The sequence below is a fragment of the Oryza brachyantha genome, chromosome 1 (genome assembly GCF_000231095.2).
Source record: "Oryza brachyantha chromosome 1, ObraRS2, whole genome shotgun sequence".
Lineage (NCBI taxonomy): Eukaryota > Viridiplantae > Streptophyta > Magnoliopsida > Poales > Poaceae > Oryza > Oryza brachyantha.
Window position 1 is genome coordinate 4,660,874 of NC_023163.2, and position 15,352 is coordinate 4,676,225.

Consider the following 15,352-nt stretch of genomic DNA (forward strand, 5'->3'; position numbering starts at 1 on the left):
AGCCGATGGAGGTGGAGAGAGAGGGAGGGGCAGAGGGCAGGAAAGGCTCGGCCACTTTTGCGAAAAGCGCCGCAAATAAAGAGGTCAGCGAGAGACGGACAGGCCCTCCCCTATGTGGTTTCCAGGTTCCAACCGCTCGTACAAACTCGCCAATCAGCCGGGCACCGCGCGCGCACTCGCACGCAGTAAAAAAAAGCACGAAAAGCTCGTTGTGAATGCACAGATTTTTTTTTCTCCCCTTTTTCCAAGGAACACGACCACTCCACTGAACAACGACGAGCAAGCGAGCGAGCGCTGAGTCGATCGGTTCCATACTTCCATTCCATTCATTCCGCTTTGCCTCTCGGAGCGGTGAAGGAAAGGAATCGCGGCGGCGCGCGGACGCGGTTTCGCTTGGAACTGGCACGCACGGAGAGATCGAATGCGAGCGGAGACCGAGAAGGGAAATAGTTTTTACCACACGGGTTTACATGTCATATAAATAGTCATAAAAAATATAAAAAAATTTAATAAGATAAATTAGTGTGATTTATATCACTCCACAAACATGCAAATTTAAATTCAACTTCTACATATTGTAGCAAAAATAACAAACAAAACTAAATATATGCATATTCATAATTGTTTTTGTTATTTTTGCTACAACTTGTAAAAGTTGAATTTAAACTTGCATGATATAACTTATATTAAACTATCTTGTTAAAATTTTTTTATAATTTTTTATATCTATTTAGATAGTATGCAAGATATCTCCGTATCAAGAGGGGTAGCTGACGGATGACGCTGGGGGGAGCGGAACCGTGCAACGGAAACGTTCGTTCGCGACCGCGGAAGTGGCCGCCACGGGACAAAAAGGTGTAAGGATGCGCGCCCGCCGTTGCGCGCGAGGACACGACTGCTGCTAGATCCAGCCCATTCGTTGAAGCGAAATTCAGCGCAGCTCAGCAAGGTTGGTGCGTGGGAAGAGCCGGAATTTTGTTGTCATATACTACTAGTAGCAGTACTACACTATAATCTCTCTGTACACGTACGTACGTACACGCACGAACCAATAAAATCTCAGTTGATTAACAGATTAAGCTGCCTCCTCTCTACATCGATCCTAGCTAGGTCTCTCACTCGAGTCACTGTATATTCCCTCAATCATGCGTTGACGGTTCCCGAGGCGGCGGTGCATCCGGAGGCACGGCGCCGGCGCGCGCTAGACAGGTGGAAGTGGCAGTGCCTCTGCCGCGGCCGGCGGCGTGTCGGTGGCGCCGGAGCTGGCCTTCTTGGCGGTGGCAGCCGCGGCGGGGCCTTCGACGGCGGCGCGGCACATGGGGCACGTGGAGTGCGCGCGCAGCCAGGCGTCGACGCACTCGGCGTGGAACAGGTGCTCGCACTTGGGCAGCTGCCGCACCTTCTCGCCGGTGTCCACCTGCCCGAGGCACACCGCGCAGTCCACCGGCGTTGGCGGCGCCGGCGCCGGGGCTTCGTACGCGAACGTCGGGAGCGCGGCGATCGCGGCGGCGCTCATGCCGTTGCTGTTCGACGCGGGCGCCTCTTCCGCGGACGCGACGCCGCCACCGCGCAGCTGGCGGCTCCGGCGGCGGCGGGTGCAGGTGTACCAGATGGCGAGGTAGACGAGGAAGGAGAGGATGCCGATGGTGAAGGAAAGCCCCATGAACAGCAGCCGCGCCCGGGTGCTGTACTTGGAGTTGTCTGCGAACAGCCACGAGTTGGGCGTGTTCATGTTAGAAGCCACAACGACCTCGAAACTCCTCCGGCGAAATGGCCCGCCTCTTTCTTGGCTTCTCACCGTCAGAAAGCAGCAGCAGCAGCAGGCAATCCTTGGTTTGTGCTCGGAAGCGGGAACTCCGGTGAAGTGGAGTGGAAGGCGAAGAAGCTGAGGGGTTTGGCGATCGAGTTGGCGGCCAAAGCAAGCAGTGTGGAGACGGACGGTTTCTTTGTGTTTGGGGTCGCGTTTGCTGGGGCGATATATAAAGGAGACGGACACCGGGGGTGAGGGGGTCACTGCGGATGGCAGCTTCAGCTGCACGGCGCGCCGGGGGGGTCGCAACTCGCAACAAAAGGTGACGTGAGGTCGGTGGGGCCGTGGGCAAGTGAGAGCGCGAGATATTTATGCGACGCCATCACGGTGGGCTGCTTTGCGCGATGCCCTTTTTGTGGGAGGATTGTATTTTTTTTTACTCCCTCTGTTTTATGTTTAACTATGCTATTTGCTATCTACATTTAATTATTTATCTTATCTACAATTTTATGTTATATATATAATAGATTCAAAGGTATACTTAAAAGTATCTTTAGTAACAAAATAAATCATAACAAGACAACTAATAATTATATGTCTTTTAATAAAACAAATGATCAAATATATATTCAAAAGTCAATTGTATTATTTCGTTGATAGACAATATATCTAATAATAACAAGATGTTTATGATGAATTTCTGAATTTCAAAATATATTGGTCTAGTCTTTTGAGATGCACATAGGAGTAAGATGTGCATGTGTTGTATCTATGGTGAATGAGTGTGTGGGTTTTATATCAGTGTATATGTTTGTTGTGTTTTGTATGGCTATTGTGATTTTTTTTGGTGGTCCCGAGACCACCAGGATCACCTCTATATCGGCCAGTGGCTAACTGTAGAAAGTATGGACTTTTATAATTTTATCTTTCGTTTTCTTTTATTGCAAGGATGTCATTCAAATAATAATTCTTATGGTAATTTCATAATTTTTTTAATGACAGTTTTGTAATAATGATTTAAATTGACGATAAATATGTAATTGTCCCTAAAAATATTGTCTAATCAATACTGGCGTTGAAAGTTATTTTTAAGAAAAAGTGTGGTATGAATGATCGCCACATCCCTTTGTTATTTCGAATGCACCCTTAGCTTAATCATTTTTTGCTGGCTGGAGCTGATCACCAAGGTTTGCACGTTGGAATCGGACACTGCATTCCTGCCAGTATGACCAATGTGTGATCTCTGTAGGAACTAGGAACAAGCCATCGTGAAACTATCATAAAAGTTGTCGATATTTTTGGCATTTCTCATTAAAAAAAATTAGCACTTTGGTGGTCATAATTTAACAAGCTGCATTATTTGTATCACGATAAGAAAGGTTCATTGCTTGCATCACTAAGCATTAGTGGAAGCTCTGCAATTTTAATATTCCAGTGCGCAGTCTCACTTAGTACGCTTTTTGGGCTTTAAACCTTTTTAGCACACAGAATTAACTAGCGAGCGCCGAGCGGTCAAGGATTGCATCACTGCAAGCAGATTTAGGAATCAGTAGTTGATTTTGAAGTACTATAAATCTCAATCTTGCTAACAAAAGGCAGCACTAAATCTCAATTTTGAAGTACTATATATCTCTCATCGAAACGGCAGAGCAGCAGTGCAGTGGCATTTTCACCCTGTTTCCAGTACTACCGAAGCGTCAAATCCCTAATGGTCATGTGTCTGCTGGTGACTACAAAATGGACAGTGATTGATTCAGATTTCAGTCTACTGTAGCTGTTAGGTGCAGCCGTGCAGCACCTGATGGCCCTGGATTGGCATCACTGACGACACGTAATCATCCGTGTGTCAAAAGGGTTCAGAAAAGGGCAGTCGGTATAGCTGGGAAACAGTTTTAACTACACGGGTGTATATACCCGTATGTTTGCATGCAATCTAAATAATTATTAAAAAAATATGAAAATATTTAATAAGATAAATTAATATGAGTTATATCACTCCACAATCATACAAGTTTAAATTTAACTTCTACAAGTTGTAGAAAAAAACAAACAAAACTGAAACTAAGTATACGTATATTCATAATTGTTTTTGTTATTTTTGCTATAACTTGTAGAAGTTGAATTTAAACTTGCATATTGGTGGAGTGAAATAACTCATATTTTTTTCATATTTTTCGATAACTATTTAGATGATATGCAAGTAACGGTATATCTACACCCGTATGCTAAAAAACTGCCTCCAGTATAGTCTTTGGTTTTACATCGACACGGGCTTGAGGCCAAGGAGCTCACGCAGACTTGACAATTGACAGGTTATAGAGTGCAGACGAGCAAAACTGACAGCTAGTATTCTGATGGTAATGCTTTCTTTGGATTCATGATAGCTCCATGAGACCATGATACATGCATGCCTGCTTCAGCTTTTAAGTGATTAAGAATGACACAGTGATGAACACATCTGTATCATCATGCGTTTAGTCCTGTCCTTTTCGGACGTTAGCATGGCAAGCACACTGATGTCGGGTGTGCATCGTAGTACTGTATTTGTTGAGTTCAGGATTCCTGTGGTTCTAATCAATTCAGTGAGATGCCTTTTGTTACTAAAAGAAGAGAATAAACTACTAGTAGCACGCAGTTTAACCACAAACACAGAGAAAAGAATGAAATGACTTGAAGGTACTTATAGGGAGGGTTTAGCGTCTCAGATACTATTGCAATATGCGTTCTTCTGGTACTCAGAGATTCAGATGCTGCACTAAATCTCTGCCCACAGGAAGATCTGCACTAAATTCTCTCCCAGCTAAATGAGCCAAACAAACAGAGGCCGGTAGGGCATGTTACTAGTAGAACAGTAGTAGGAAAAGCACTCGCAATCTTGAGCAATATGCAATGATTTGATGCTAAAGGTGAGGGTTAAGACCCCCTTCTTCTGAACCTGTCCCCAAATGTTCACCTTTTCTCGGTCAAAATCGCTTCTTTTCCTCAAAGAGAAGCAATGGATCGTGCACCCACGTCCCAGCTTTCCGCCCTCAGTTTCTGGTTCCGCCGATTCGTTTTGCGGGTTTGCGCACAGGCCGCCGGTTTGTGCCGTGTCGAAGTGGCGTGGCACGCTGCAGCTGAACGTTGACAGCACAAGTTGGGATGGATGCCACTGGGTACAGTGAGACACATATGGGCTTATTCATTAGAGGTTTCTGGGCCTTTAGGCTAAAACCAAACTAGGTTTTAATTACGTAAACGGGCCAAACAGTCCAGATATGCCTACTTGAATGGAAATATGGAATGGAATTAACAATGGCTAAATGAGAAAACATTTTCTGTACGTATACATCAGATTCGACACGATCAAATGAGAAAAAGAAAGAAAATTTGAGCTAGCACTAGAATGAACAGAAGGGATTCTGGAAGTGAGATTTCTCACCCCGCACGCTCTCGAGTCTCGCGTGAGATCAATTTGCGAGCACGTCACCGGGAGACACGTGCCTGGCCCGTGAAGCTGTCGGCCTCGCCGGCACAGGCACGTCCGCGCGGCACAAGGGGCACGTCGGCCGGAGGCGCAGCCAGGCGTCGACGCAGCGGGCGTGGAAGGCGTGCGGACAGCAGGGGAGCGCGCGCACCGTCTCCCCTTCCTCGACGGCGCCAAGGCACACCGCGCACTCCGCCGCCGCCACCGTGGCGCCGCCGGCACTACCTCCGTGGCGGCGCGAGAGCACGAAGCACGGCAGCCGCGCAATGGCGGCCGAGTCGAGGCCGCCCGACGACGATCCACCGCGCCGGTCGCCGCCACCGTCGCCCAAGCCCAGCCCGGCGCCGACCGCGGCCTGCAGCTCGCTCAGGCTGTCGAACAGGTGGTTCGCGTAGAGCACCGCGGCGTAGCGGAGGACGACGACGGCGATGGAGAACGCCACGAGCTCCAGCGCCAACCCATCGTACTCGCTGATCAGTGCGCCCACCGCGTCGACGCCAACGTCCACGGCCACCGTCGCCATCGCCAGCGCCTCGCCGCGGTACAGAGTATCGAGGTGTGCCGTGCGGTCTGCAGAAGCAGGGAGCTTTCACTGGGAGAAATGGAGAATTCTTGGAGCGCGCCTACGGAGATATCAGCGGTCGCCGCGCACGAATCGGGCGGGGCGGGCGCTGCTGTTTGGCCCGCGGATCGGGCAGGGCGGCGGCGGCGGCGCAGCTGGTTTCCGGCTCTGCCTTCGAGGGAGGCGACCACGCACGCCGAATAAAATACCACCACCACCACCTCTCCCGCTTGGGCGGCAAGCCGGCAACGACCCGGTTCTGGCGTCAAGCAACGGCAAGGCGGGTTGACGTCGAACTGTTCGGCCGTTGGCGCGGTTGGGCAGCCATGCCGTCACGGTGCCATGACGCTCGCTACCGGTGGCGGTGGTGCGTGCAAGTGCAACGGCGCGAGTAATGGCCGCATGGGGGGTGCACAGGACGGGACAGTGTGTAGAATCCAGTACCACTAGTCCAGTATGGGTCGTGCTAGCGTACTACCACTGGTTTGGTGGGGCCTTTGCCAGGGTGCGGCGAAAAACTCGGGAATCCTGATTAGTCCAAAGCACAATCACATGTGTAGTGGCGCTCGTCTATCTAGGGTATATCTGAAGAGCATAAAATATCTGTGTAGTATTTGGTTACAAAGTTATTTTTTTTAGTTTTTTTAAAAATTAGGTTTTCTAACTTATATTTTGTTTTCTAGATTCTGCAACTATAGAATCTTTCACCCTCATCTTTTATGCTTCTTCCCATGTTTACAAGCTAAAATTTAGATTTTTAATATTAAATTTATAGTTAATTTTGGATTTTTTTTTATCGAAGTTACATTTTCAATCTTAATTTTTGGATCACTAAGAACACATATATAAAAGTTTTACTCATAAAATATTTTTTATTTGTAAATATGTCGGTTGACTTTTTTAGGAAAAAACAAACAATAAGTGCCTTAGAATCTAAGTGAGAATCTAGACAATTTATTGAACTGAAGATTTTAGGAGAAAGTGTATCTATCAAAAACTCTCAAACGGGTCCAAGGTCCATTAGAGGATTAGGTCCCATGAGACCGGCTAAGTACTATTACATACGACTATAGCTCCTATGATAAGAGGGTGCCTCCTCAATCATCGCAATGAACAAAGCCTTAATTCGACACATGAAACGAATCTTTTCTCCAACTGTTTCAGTGTATTTTGATTATTCGCTATAGGATACTGGTATAGCTAGATCCACAAAACAAAAGTCATTTACGGTTTATAACTGAAGCAGTAATATCTTACTAACAAAAATTTACTCGAAAGCTTACATAGTAGAGTTATTTCATATTACTTGTACGCTTGAGTTTTGCTTACCATTTGAAGATCTATAGGAATGTGTCACAGTCAAAAATGTCGGTGCCAAGTAGACATTAAGATAATTTACTGGCTAACCCCGCTTTAACTTGGGCCGAATTCAGATACAGGCCCAGGCTTCGCTTAGCTTTGAGCTGTTACGTACGTTGCCTTGAAAGAAAGAAGTCTATCTGTTGTTCCCCAACTATGGGTCATGCGTTCTCAAAAAAAAAAAAAAAAATGGGTCATGCTCATTCGCATCCATCAATAGTAAATCCGGGATCGTCCACCAACTTAAAAACTAGTACTCCTCTGTCCCGAAATAAATTATTTTTTATTTTTCCGTGTCCAACGTTTAACCATTCGTCTTGTTTGAAAAATTTATATAAAAACTTAAAAAAATTAGTCACGCATAAAATACTATTTATGTTTTATCATCTAGTAAGAACAAAAATATTAATCGTAAAAATTTTTCAAATAAGACGATGGTCAAACGTTGGACACGGAAAAACAAAAAATGATCTTATTTCGGGATGGAGGTAATACAAAATTGAGTTACTTGGTAGTATTGAGAGAAGTTTCAGGCAAAATGACACATATATAGCTTGTTGACTTAGTATTTATCCTATGTGTATGCATATGTGGCATTTTAGTAAAAAAATAAAAAAAATCAAAAACAAGTGTGATATGCATGTAAGGATTCATGGAAAAAATTCCAACAAGACCATATGTTAGACACCTCCACCTCGCCCCTCCCTCTCTTTCCCCTATATCTCTCCTATTAGGAGAGGTACGCTAGCGGGTGTACCGTTGATGTCACCTTTTTATTGAGCAGTAGCAACGAGGGCCAATACCGATAGGTGCCACGTTTAACATTTCTCCTCTTTCTCCTTCCATCCAGTATGCTGTCATCGTCCCCTCCCCCTTTATCATACCCACATCAAAGCTCAATCTTGATCTCATCGAGTTTAAGGCGACGATGCCCCTTCCTCGCATCTATGGGCTAGCGAGGAGTACCATTTTAGCAGAGCAATGGAGCCAAGGGAAGGAGATGTGTTGATGATGATGAGAAGGCAACCGACTCGCACCTCGACGACACTAGCCTCTAACCTCAAGAGTAGCTAGTCGGCACCCACTTCACTACACTAGCTCCTCCAAAGAAGCAACTAACACCTATCTAGATGTCCTTAGGCTCTCCTCTATTATTACAAGCCATTTCGGTCCATCCTCGCCTGCTCCCAACGTACGTGACCGTTCGCCTCTCCACCTCGAGCACTCCTGCCCCACTAGGCCTCTCTTTGCCACTTGTAGATGTCATCGACTCCTCTCTATTGTGCTAAAAGTCACTGCCACTCCAACGTCACCTCCATGCATCGCCGCTCTTTGGTTTGGTTGCTGTGTTCCCCCACTTGTTTGGTCACTGGTGGAGAGAAAAGGGTGTATGAAGAGAAGATGAAGACGATGACAGGTGGGCCCATTGTTTTTTCTAAGGAATTTATATATAGGTCCTACTTATTTTTGAATTTTAATTTTAACTTTCTCAAATTAGAATGATATGGAATTGCCACTTAGACGCGATGTCACACAAGATCAGGTCAAATTGCCACATAAACATCACAACATCCAACTTCCCTCCCAAAACTAGTTTCTAGGGATGTAAATTTATCCACTTTTAGCAACTAAGAGAACCTTTGTATCTGGTATTGCAATTGACGAAGGAATGAATCTTGGCTCCTATTCGATGGATATAAAGTTAACTTTTTCCCTGAAAATCTATTCAATTCTGGCCGGCTTACGGCCGGTAAGCATGTATAAGCTTAAGCCTACTTTGATCAAGCCTGTATCATATTACAGCTTCACTGATCCATTCAAGACTTTCTGACTATTCACTTAAAAATTTTAGATCATTCGTCTTATTCTAAAATTTAGTGTAAATATAAAAATTTATAAGTAATACATAAACTACTTGTAATAATAAAAAAAATAATAAACAAAATAAATAATACTTTCAATTTTTTTAATATAACGAGCAGTCAAATATTATAAACAGAAAGTCAAAATTTCTTATGATCTAGGATGAAGAGAGTAGTATATACTTATGCTTCTATTTACATATTACAAAAATGCAAATTCTAAACAGAATCAAACTATCGTTTTCTTCTTTTCTAACGACCGCTTGCGTACAATCAAACGGTTCAAAAATCCCCTCCTTAATGGGGCGCAAAAAAACTACACAAAACTACCGAAAGGAAAAGGAAAAGATTCAAAGTGCAAACGCGAACGCGTTACGCTGTTATTGCGCCTCCACGTCCCTCTCGCCATTCTCCAACATGGCCGCCGCCGGCGACGGCGGCGCAGCCTCAGCCTCAGCCCTCTCCGCACACCTCCCGTCGTGCAGAGGCTCGACCACCAGTACCACCACCTCCCCCCGGCACACGGGGCAGGTGGTGTGCCCGACGAGCCACTTGTCGACGCATCCCCGGTGGAAGAGGTGCATGCACCTGGGCAGCTGCCTCGCCACCTCGCCGTCGGCCATCACGCAGAGGCATATCGCGCACTCCCACCGGTCGCACTCGTCGCCGGTGCTGCGGTACTCGAACTTGGGCAGCGCGGCGATGCCGTCCTCGCCGAGGCCACCCGGCGGCCGTTTCTTCGTAACGCTCACAACCGCCGCTGCCGCCGCGGCCGCCGCGGCGGCCACCACCGTGACACGGTTCGCGGCGCGGCGCATGAGGTAGCACCGTATCACGCAGAGCACGAACAGGATGACGAGCAGCGAGGCGAAGGAGATGGCGAGCACCTCGAGGTAGGAGGTGGTGGAGCAGCACGCGTGCGGGTTGCTGCCGCGGCCGCCGCCGCCGCGGTAGGACAGCCGGGACAGCGCGAAGCATGACTGGTCGACGGGGAGGCAGCCGGTGGTCTGCTCGTGCAGGCCGGCCTTGGCGGTGGCGTCGTCGTCGTTGCTCATGGCATGCAGCCGCGCGCGCGGGAGATTGGTGGATCGAGTGCGCGTGGCCGGGGCAGAGAGCGATCGAGCGTGTGATAAATAGGTGCGTGCCTTTTTCTGGGGTTTTAAGTTTGTGGTGATGGGAGCAACCTGCGGGGAGGATGAGACAGAATTAGCTTGGCGAGTGATTGATACTAGTGGCTATACTAAATATGAACGTGTGAATCGTGCTTTCACTTTGCTTCCGTAATCCGTTGTGCCACTGGTATATTCTTTCCGTGGAGGCTATGTACTCGTGATGGATTCTTATCCCTCTAATAAAATCGAGTATGTGTTTTTATTATTATATGGATGTTAATATTGTGAGCAATTTTATCGTTCTTGAATATAGATTAAGAGTACCAAAATTTAGTGTAAACTTTGGATTCTTATCCCTCTAATAAAATCGAAGTCTGTGTTTTTATTATTACATCGATGTTAATATTGTGAGCAATTTTATCGTTCTTGAATATGGACCAAGAGGTATCAAAATTTTAGTGTAAACTTTGGTACCTCCTAATACCTAAGGTGACAAGATGTACTAAGATTTAGAAGAAAAAAGTGATATCTCCTTATACCTTATTAAGAACTGTAAAATTGCTTTAATATTGTATAGTAGTAAAAGTTATGGTCCGCTTAGGTTCAATACTACAATAATTGAGTATCTTTTAGTAATTTCAATGACACGTCAATTATTAAGTTTATATATAGGTATTTACAGTCCTTGTAACCAAGTAATGCACACAACCTTATACATTAAGGAGCAAACATGGGTCGCGCTTGTTAGACATTCGGGGACTACATGAACAACGTTTTTTTTGGCTAAAGCTGGCAATAATGTGGGCATGTGGCTAGGTGTTAGAAGTATGAGAGACAACATAATATGTATGCGGGAGATGGAAATATAAAGTATAACCTACCCAAAAAAAAATGTCCATCCTTTGTCCATTGCGAGCTATCATATGATTAAAAATTGATGTGGGGCTTATTCTCGCCGACAATAATAGCACTATAACTCAGAGGTTATTTATTATCCTATCATGTTTTTTATCTAACACCGTCAATTTTTGGGTCTACGATTGACCATTCGTTAAAAAAATTTGTAATTATTAATTATTTTATTGTGATTTTTATTACTAAAGAAATTTTAAAAATGACTTATAATTTTATATATTAGCATAAATTTTTTGAATAAGATGAACAACCAAATGAATCGAAGGGAGTATTGTGCTCCCATAATGTATCTTATATGGCAATGAGGACGTATTTAATGTCTATTGTCGCTTTTTCGTTACATTGTGATTCTTAACTCAATGTTGAGGTGGAAAGTGCCACAAGATTTACGTGGAATGTCCAATGAGAAATTATTTTCCCCTATGAAAACTGCATCCCTCACTTCTTGCATGTCAAAGAAAAAACTTAATACGTAAAAATAATTAGATAGATCAATAAATTTGGTAAATTCCCTCTATACCCCTGGAAACTCACTCAATCCCTTCTATACCCTTGAAACTTACTCAATCCCGTTTATACCCTTCAAAATTTCAACATGATCCCTTCCATATCCCCGCCGTTAAATTTTTCTTCATTTCACTATTAAGTTCATGACAAATGTCTTTAATGCCCTTGAGTTTGAATATAAACTTGAGAAATAATTGAAAAAATCATTTGAGTGCATAATATGTTCATTTTATGTAACTAATGAGACTCAATAATTAGTATAGAAAATTTTGACATAAATTTTACAAACAAAAAATATAATAAATTATTTTTTATATGAAATTTAATAGGACAATAGATTTTTTTTCTAGGGCACTCTAAAAAAATATTGTGAGCATTGGTAGTCCTATGTTCATATGACGCTCCTCATTTTTCATGATTTTTAAAAAAAAATAAAAACATATTTTTATTTTATTATCTAAAAATAAATTTTGTCATAAATAATGAATCACACAAGAAACTCATAACTATTAATACTCATGCAATAAACTTTTACATTTTAAATAATGTAATTCATCAACTTCTATACTCATCCAAAGGGTAAAATGGTTAATTTTATAGAAATTAGATGGTCAACTAACGGTCAACTGATGGCAGGGGCATGGAAGGGATCAAAATCAAATTTTGGGGGTATATAAGGAAGCAAACAAAATTCAGGGGCATAGAAAGGATTAGCTAAAATTTTAGGGGTACATAAGGGATTATCCCATAAATAATATACTACACGTTCGGACATGCAATAAGTTTTGGTTGTGCATTTCAATTCTCAAAAACTATTATATTTTAGGACATAGGTCATCACTCTACAAATATGTACGTTTAAATTCAACTTATAACATGGAAAAAATGCTTGTCATACTACACGTTACTCAAAACCATATTTTGTTATTTTTGTTTTTATTTATAAGGTGAATATAATCATGCATGTTTGTTGGATAATTTATTAATTACATATTAATCTATGCTTTTAAATAATTTAATTTCGTATAACCTTTTGCATGATATGCATGCAATGCACAAGGAGACGTTTCTTTGACGAATAAAACTGCATCATGCACTCTGATGACCAGATAATTTTTTAGAAAGAAGAAAAATACATGATGATGAGAATGAAACGGAGAGGGTAGGAAGAGTACACAACCTTTTCTAATTTGATAACTTAAGTTGAAGTTAGCAAGGCATGTTTCACCACTCCATATGTTTCAAGGTGGTAATTGAGCTAATTAATTTAAGTGAATAATTTTGACACTCCAAGATCTTGTTTCGAATAATTTTAAAATGGAGGTCTCTCCCTAGATCTCTCTCTCTCTCTCTCTCTCATGTATATATATACATATACATATGATAACTATATACTTCGAAGTTGTAAATATTATATTTTTATCTAATCCCTGCAGACTTAACTCGAAAAACAAATTATTGATTACTGTTGGTTTTTTAGGAGTTTTCTTGTTTAATATATTGGGCGAAACCTTTGTCCACCAAAACAGCAATTTCTTTTTTCATTTGAAAGATATATACCATATGAAAGCATCATAAATTCAAATACTTCAGATGAATGTGCCCACAGATGAGTTAACAAAATCATTTTGCAGCTAGAAATGCCTCGTGGATGTGCGACATGCTTGATAGCTGAGCATCAATATAGTTTTGCTAGTGGTGCCATAAAGAAATTTGCATGACTTGGTCTTACAATACTACAAGTTACAAACACCTTTTATTTACCGGAATATATTGGAGAGTTTTCAAAGAGGATAAAACAACGTGTACGTGTCGTGGTTTCAAGTTAACTGATTTCTTCTTTGGTCAACTATGTCTAAAAAAAATATTTCAGCCTTGGTCAGGATGAAAAACGAAATGTAAATGCACGTACGTGCTGCCGTGTGAACACCTTCTAGAGTTTTACTGTTTATCCTGTTTGGATCACATTCGATGGAATCTCAATCTGATGGACGGATAATTCAACCGATCGATCCGCATGCACTTCCTCTCCAAATGACTCCAGGCCCATTTCTTGACGTGTGTTTATAGGGTTGAATGTGCACGTATGTGTATAGATTTGCTGTATTTTGAAAAAAAAAATTCAAAATTTGTAAACCTGAAATTTAATCAGAATTCATGAATTCTATGTGTTCGCAATAAATGAATATACAGATCCTGCCAGTGGAGTATGTAGGTGATATGTTAATCAATATGTCATGTGCGGGGCTCACCGGAAAACAACAGCTACTTCCTCTCCAAGTCCGTTTCATGACCAGACGCCAGCACATCGAGCTGCTCCGGTGGCGCCGACGCGGCACACGACGCCGACGACGCGCCCACCATTTCACCCTCCAGCATCTCCACCGGCACGACGACGGAGATAGCCACGCGCGGCGTGACGACGTCGGAGGACGTCTCCTCCTCCGCTATGCGCGCCGCGGCTATGTCGTCGTCGGCAAGCTCGTCGGCCGGCTCGGCCTTCCCACGGCAGACCGGGCACGAGGCGCGGGACGAGAGCCACAGGTCGATGCACTCCACGTGGAACATGTGCCTGCACAGCGGGATCTCCCTGACCGCCTCCCCCTCCTCGACGGCGTTGAGGCAGACCGCGCACTCGGCCGGCGCCACCGAAGCCTCGCCGCCCTGGGCGGCTGCTCGAACGTAAGGGAACGACGGGATGCGCGCGATGGCGGCGGCGTCTAGGCCGAACCTGAGCGGCGTCCGCCGTTGCTGCTGCTGCTGCTGCTGCTGCTCCAGCTCTTCCAGGAAGAAGGCACGGTCGCGGCGACGGCGGCCGAGGTGGATGGTCCGGAGGCAGAGGAACATGGTGACGAGGAAGAAGCTCAAGGCGAACGACGCGGCCAAGGCGCCGAACAGCGTCGTGGTGCTGCAGCACCCGGAGGCGCCGGCGGCCGCCTCTGCTCCCGGCAAGTACATCGTGCTGTTTGACGACATGCTGGACGGGTCGTGGAGGGGAAGGAATTTGTGACACCGTTCACTACTAACGAACCGTATATAACGCAGGGGTTTGGTTTCTTTTCTGCTTAAAAAACGACATCGTGGCAGCATCAGACGGTCAAGATCTGTCAATTCTTGGCTGATTTCCGGGTATAGAAGATTGTGATTTGTGCTCCGGAAAATTCCGTGGAACGTTTTTAAATTCTTGCAGAGATGCCCCTCGCTCGTTGCCCACATGTCATTTTTGTCACATTGATGTTGATATATTTATAAAATAGTACATCACATATTAATGTATCTTATCAAATATTTGAAATAATTATGTTTTTTTATCATGTTTTGATGTCTAGAGCTTTTTTCCCATCCTTGAGAAGGTACCATGAGATAATACTGTTTTCTATGTAAAATTTGGTACCTTCTGGTATCTAAGAGCATCTCAACAGCTTATCTATCTCATCTTCTATCCTGAAAATAGAGGATGCAGACTACAAATTGAGCTCCAACATAACGGCTATCCTATCATCTATTTTTACATGTCATCCATATTAGGAGAGAGAACCTTCATATTTGTATGGTCTCTCTCCATCCTCCAAAGAGATATAAAGGATGTCATATATGGATGATCTAGTGGAGTACACAGAGATATAAAGGATGAAATTAGTTTAGATGATCATCCAAATGAAGATATGAATGACCAAATTTAGATGAGTTGTTGGGTACCAAATTTTACATAGAAAACAGTGGTACTTCCTTAAGAGCATCTCCAAAAGCTTACTAAAATTTGACTCCCAATAATCTTGTATTGGGGGCATCCTAAAAGTTTTTAGGCCTAAAGACCAA

General features: G+C 43.8%; 4 protein-coding genes across 4 annotated transcripts; all 4 read right to left on the reverse strand.

Annotated features, from left to right (window-relative positions):
• Positions 1-884: 884 nt before the first annotated feature.
• Positions 885-1,933, reverse strand: LOC121053261 (RING-H2 finger protein ATL39-like). Its single transcript, XM_040519904.1, has one exon. The coding sequence runs from the start codon at positions 1,730-1,732 to the stop codon at positions 1,202-1,204; it is 531 nt and encodes a 176-aa protein (XP_040375838.1). The 5' UTR covers positions 1,733-1,933; the 3' UTR covers positions 885-1,201.
• A 3,087-nt stretch (positions 1,934-5,020) lies between these two features.
• Positions 5,021-5,739, reverse strand: LOC121053328 (RING-H2 finger protein ATL66-like). The gene has a single exon (XM_040520212.1). The coding sequence runs from the start codon at positions 5,737-5,739 to the stop codon at positions 5,200-5,202; it is 540 nt and encodes a 179-aa protein (XP_040376146.1). The 3' UTR covers positions 5,021-5,199.
• A 3,385-nt stretch (positions 5,740-9,124) lies between these two features.
• Positions 9,125-10,087, reverse strand: LOC107305359 (RING-H2 finger protein ATL39-like). Its single transcript, XM_040520037.1, has one exon. The coding sequence runs from the start codon at positions 10,052-10,054 to the stop codon at positions 9,380-9,382; it is 675 nt and encodes a 224-aa protein (XP_040375971.1). The 5' UTR covers positions 10,055-10,087; the 3' UTR covers positions 9,125-9,379.
• A 3,711-nt stretch (positions 10,088-13,798) lies between these two features.
• LOC107305376 (RING-H2 finger protein ATL39-like) lies at positions 13,799-14,509 on the reverse strand. Its single transcript, XM_040528421.1, has one exon. The coding sequence runs from the start codon at positions 14,507-14,509 to the stop codon at positions 13,799-13,801; it is 711 nt and encodes a 236-aa protein (XP_040384355.1).
• Positions 14,510-15,352: the final 843 nt, after the last annotated feature.

Excerpts from the sequence above, each read along its gene's own strand:
- LOC121053261 (XM_040519904.1), bottom strand. The coding sequence starts at position 1,732 with ATGAACACGCCCAACTCGTGGCTGTTCGCAGACAACTCCAAGTACAGC.
- LOC121053328 (XM_040520212.1), bottom strand. The coding sequence starts at position 5,739 with ATGGCGACGGTGGCCGTGGACGTTGGCGTCGACGCGGTGGGCGCACTG.
- LOC107305359 (XM_040520037.1), bottom strand. The coding sequence starts at position 10,054 with ATGAGCAACGACGACGACGCCACCGCCAAGGCCGGCCTGCACGAGCAG.
- LOC107305376 (XM_040528421.1), bottom strand. The coding sequence starts at position 14,509 with ATGTCGTCAAACAGCACGATGTACTTGCCGGGAGCAGAGGCGGCCGCC.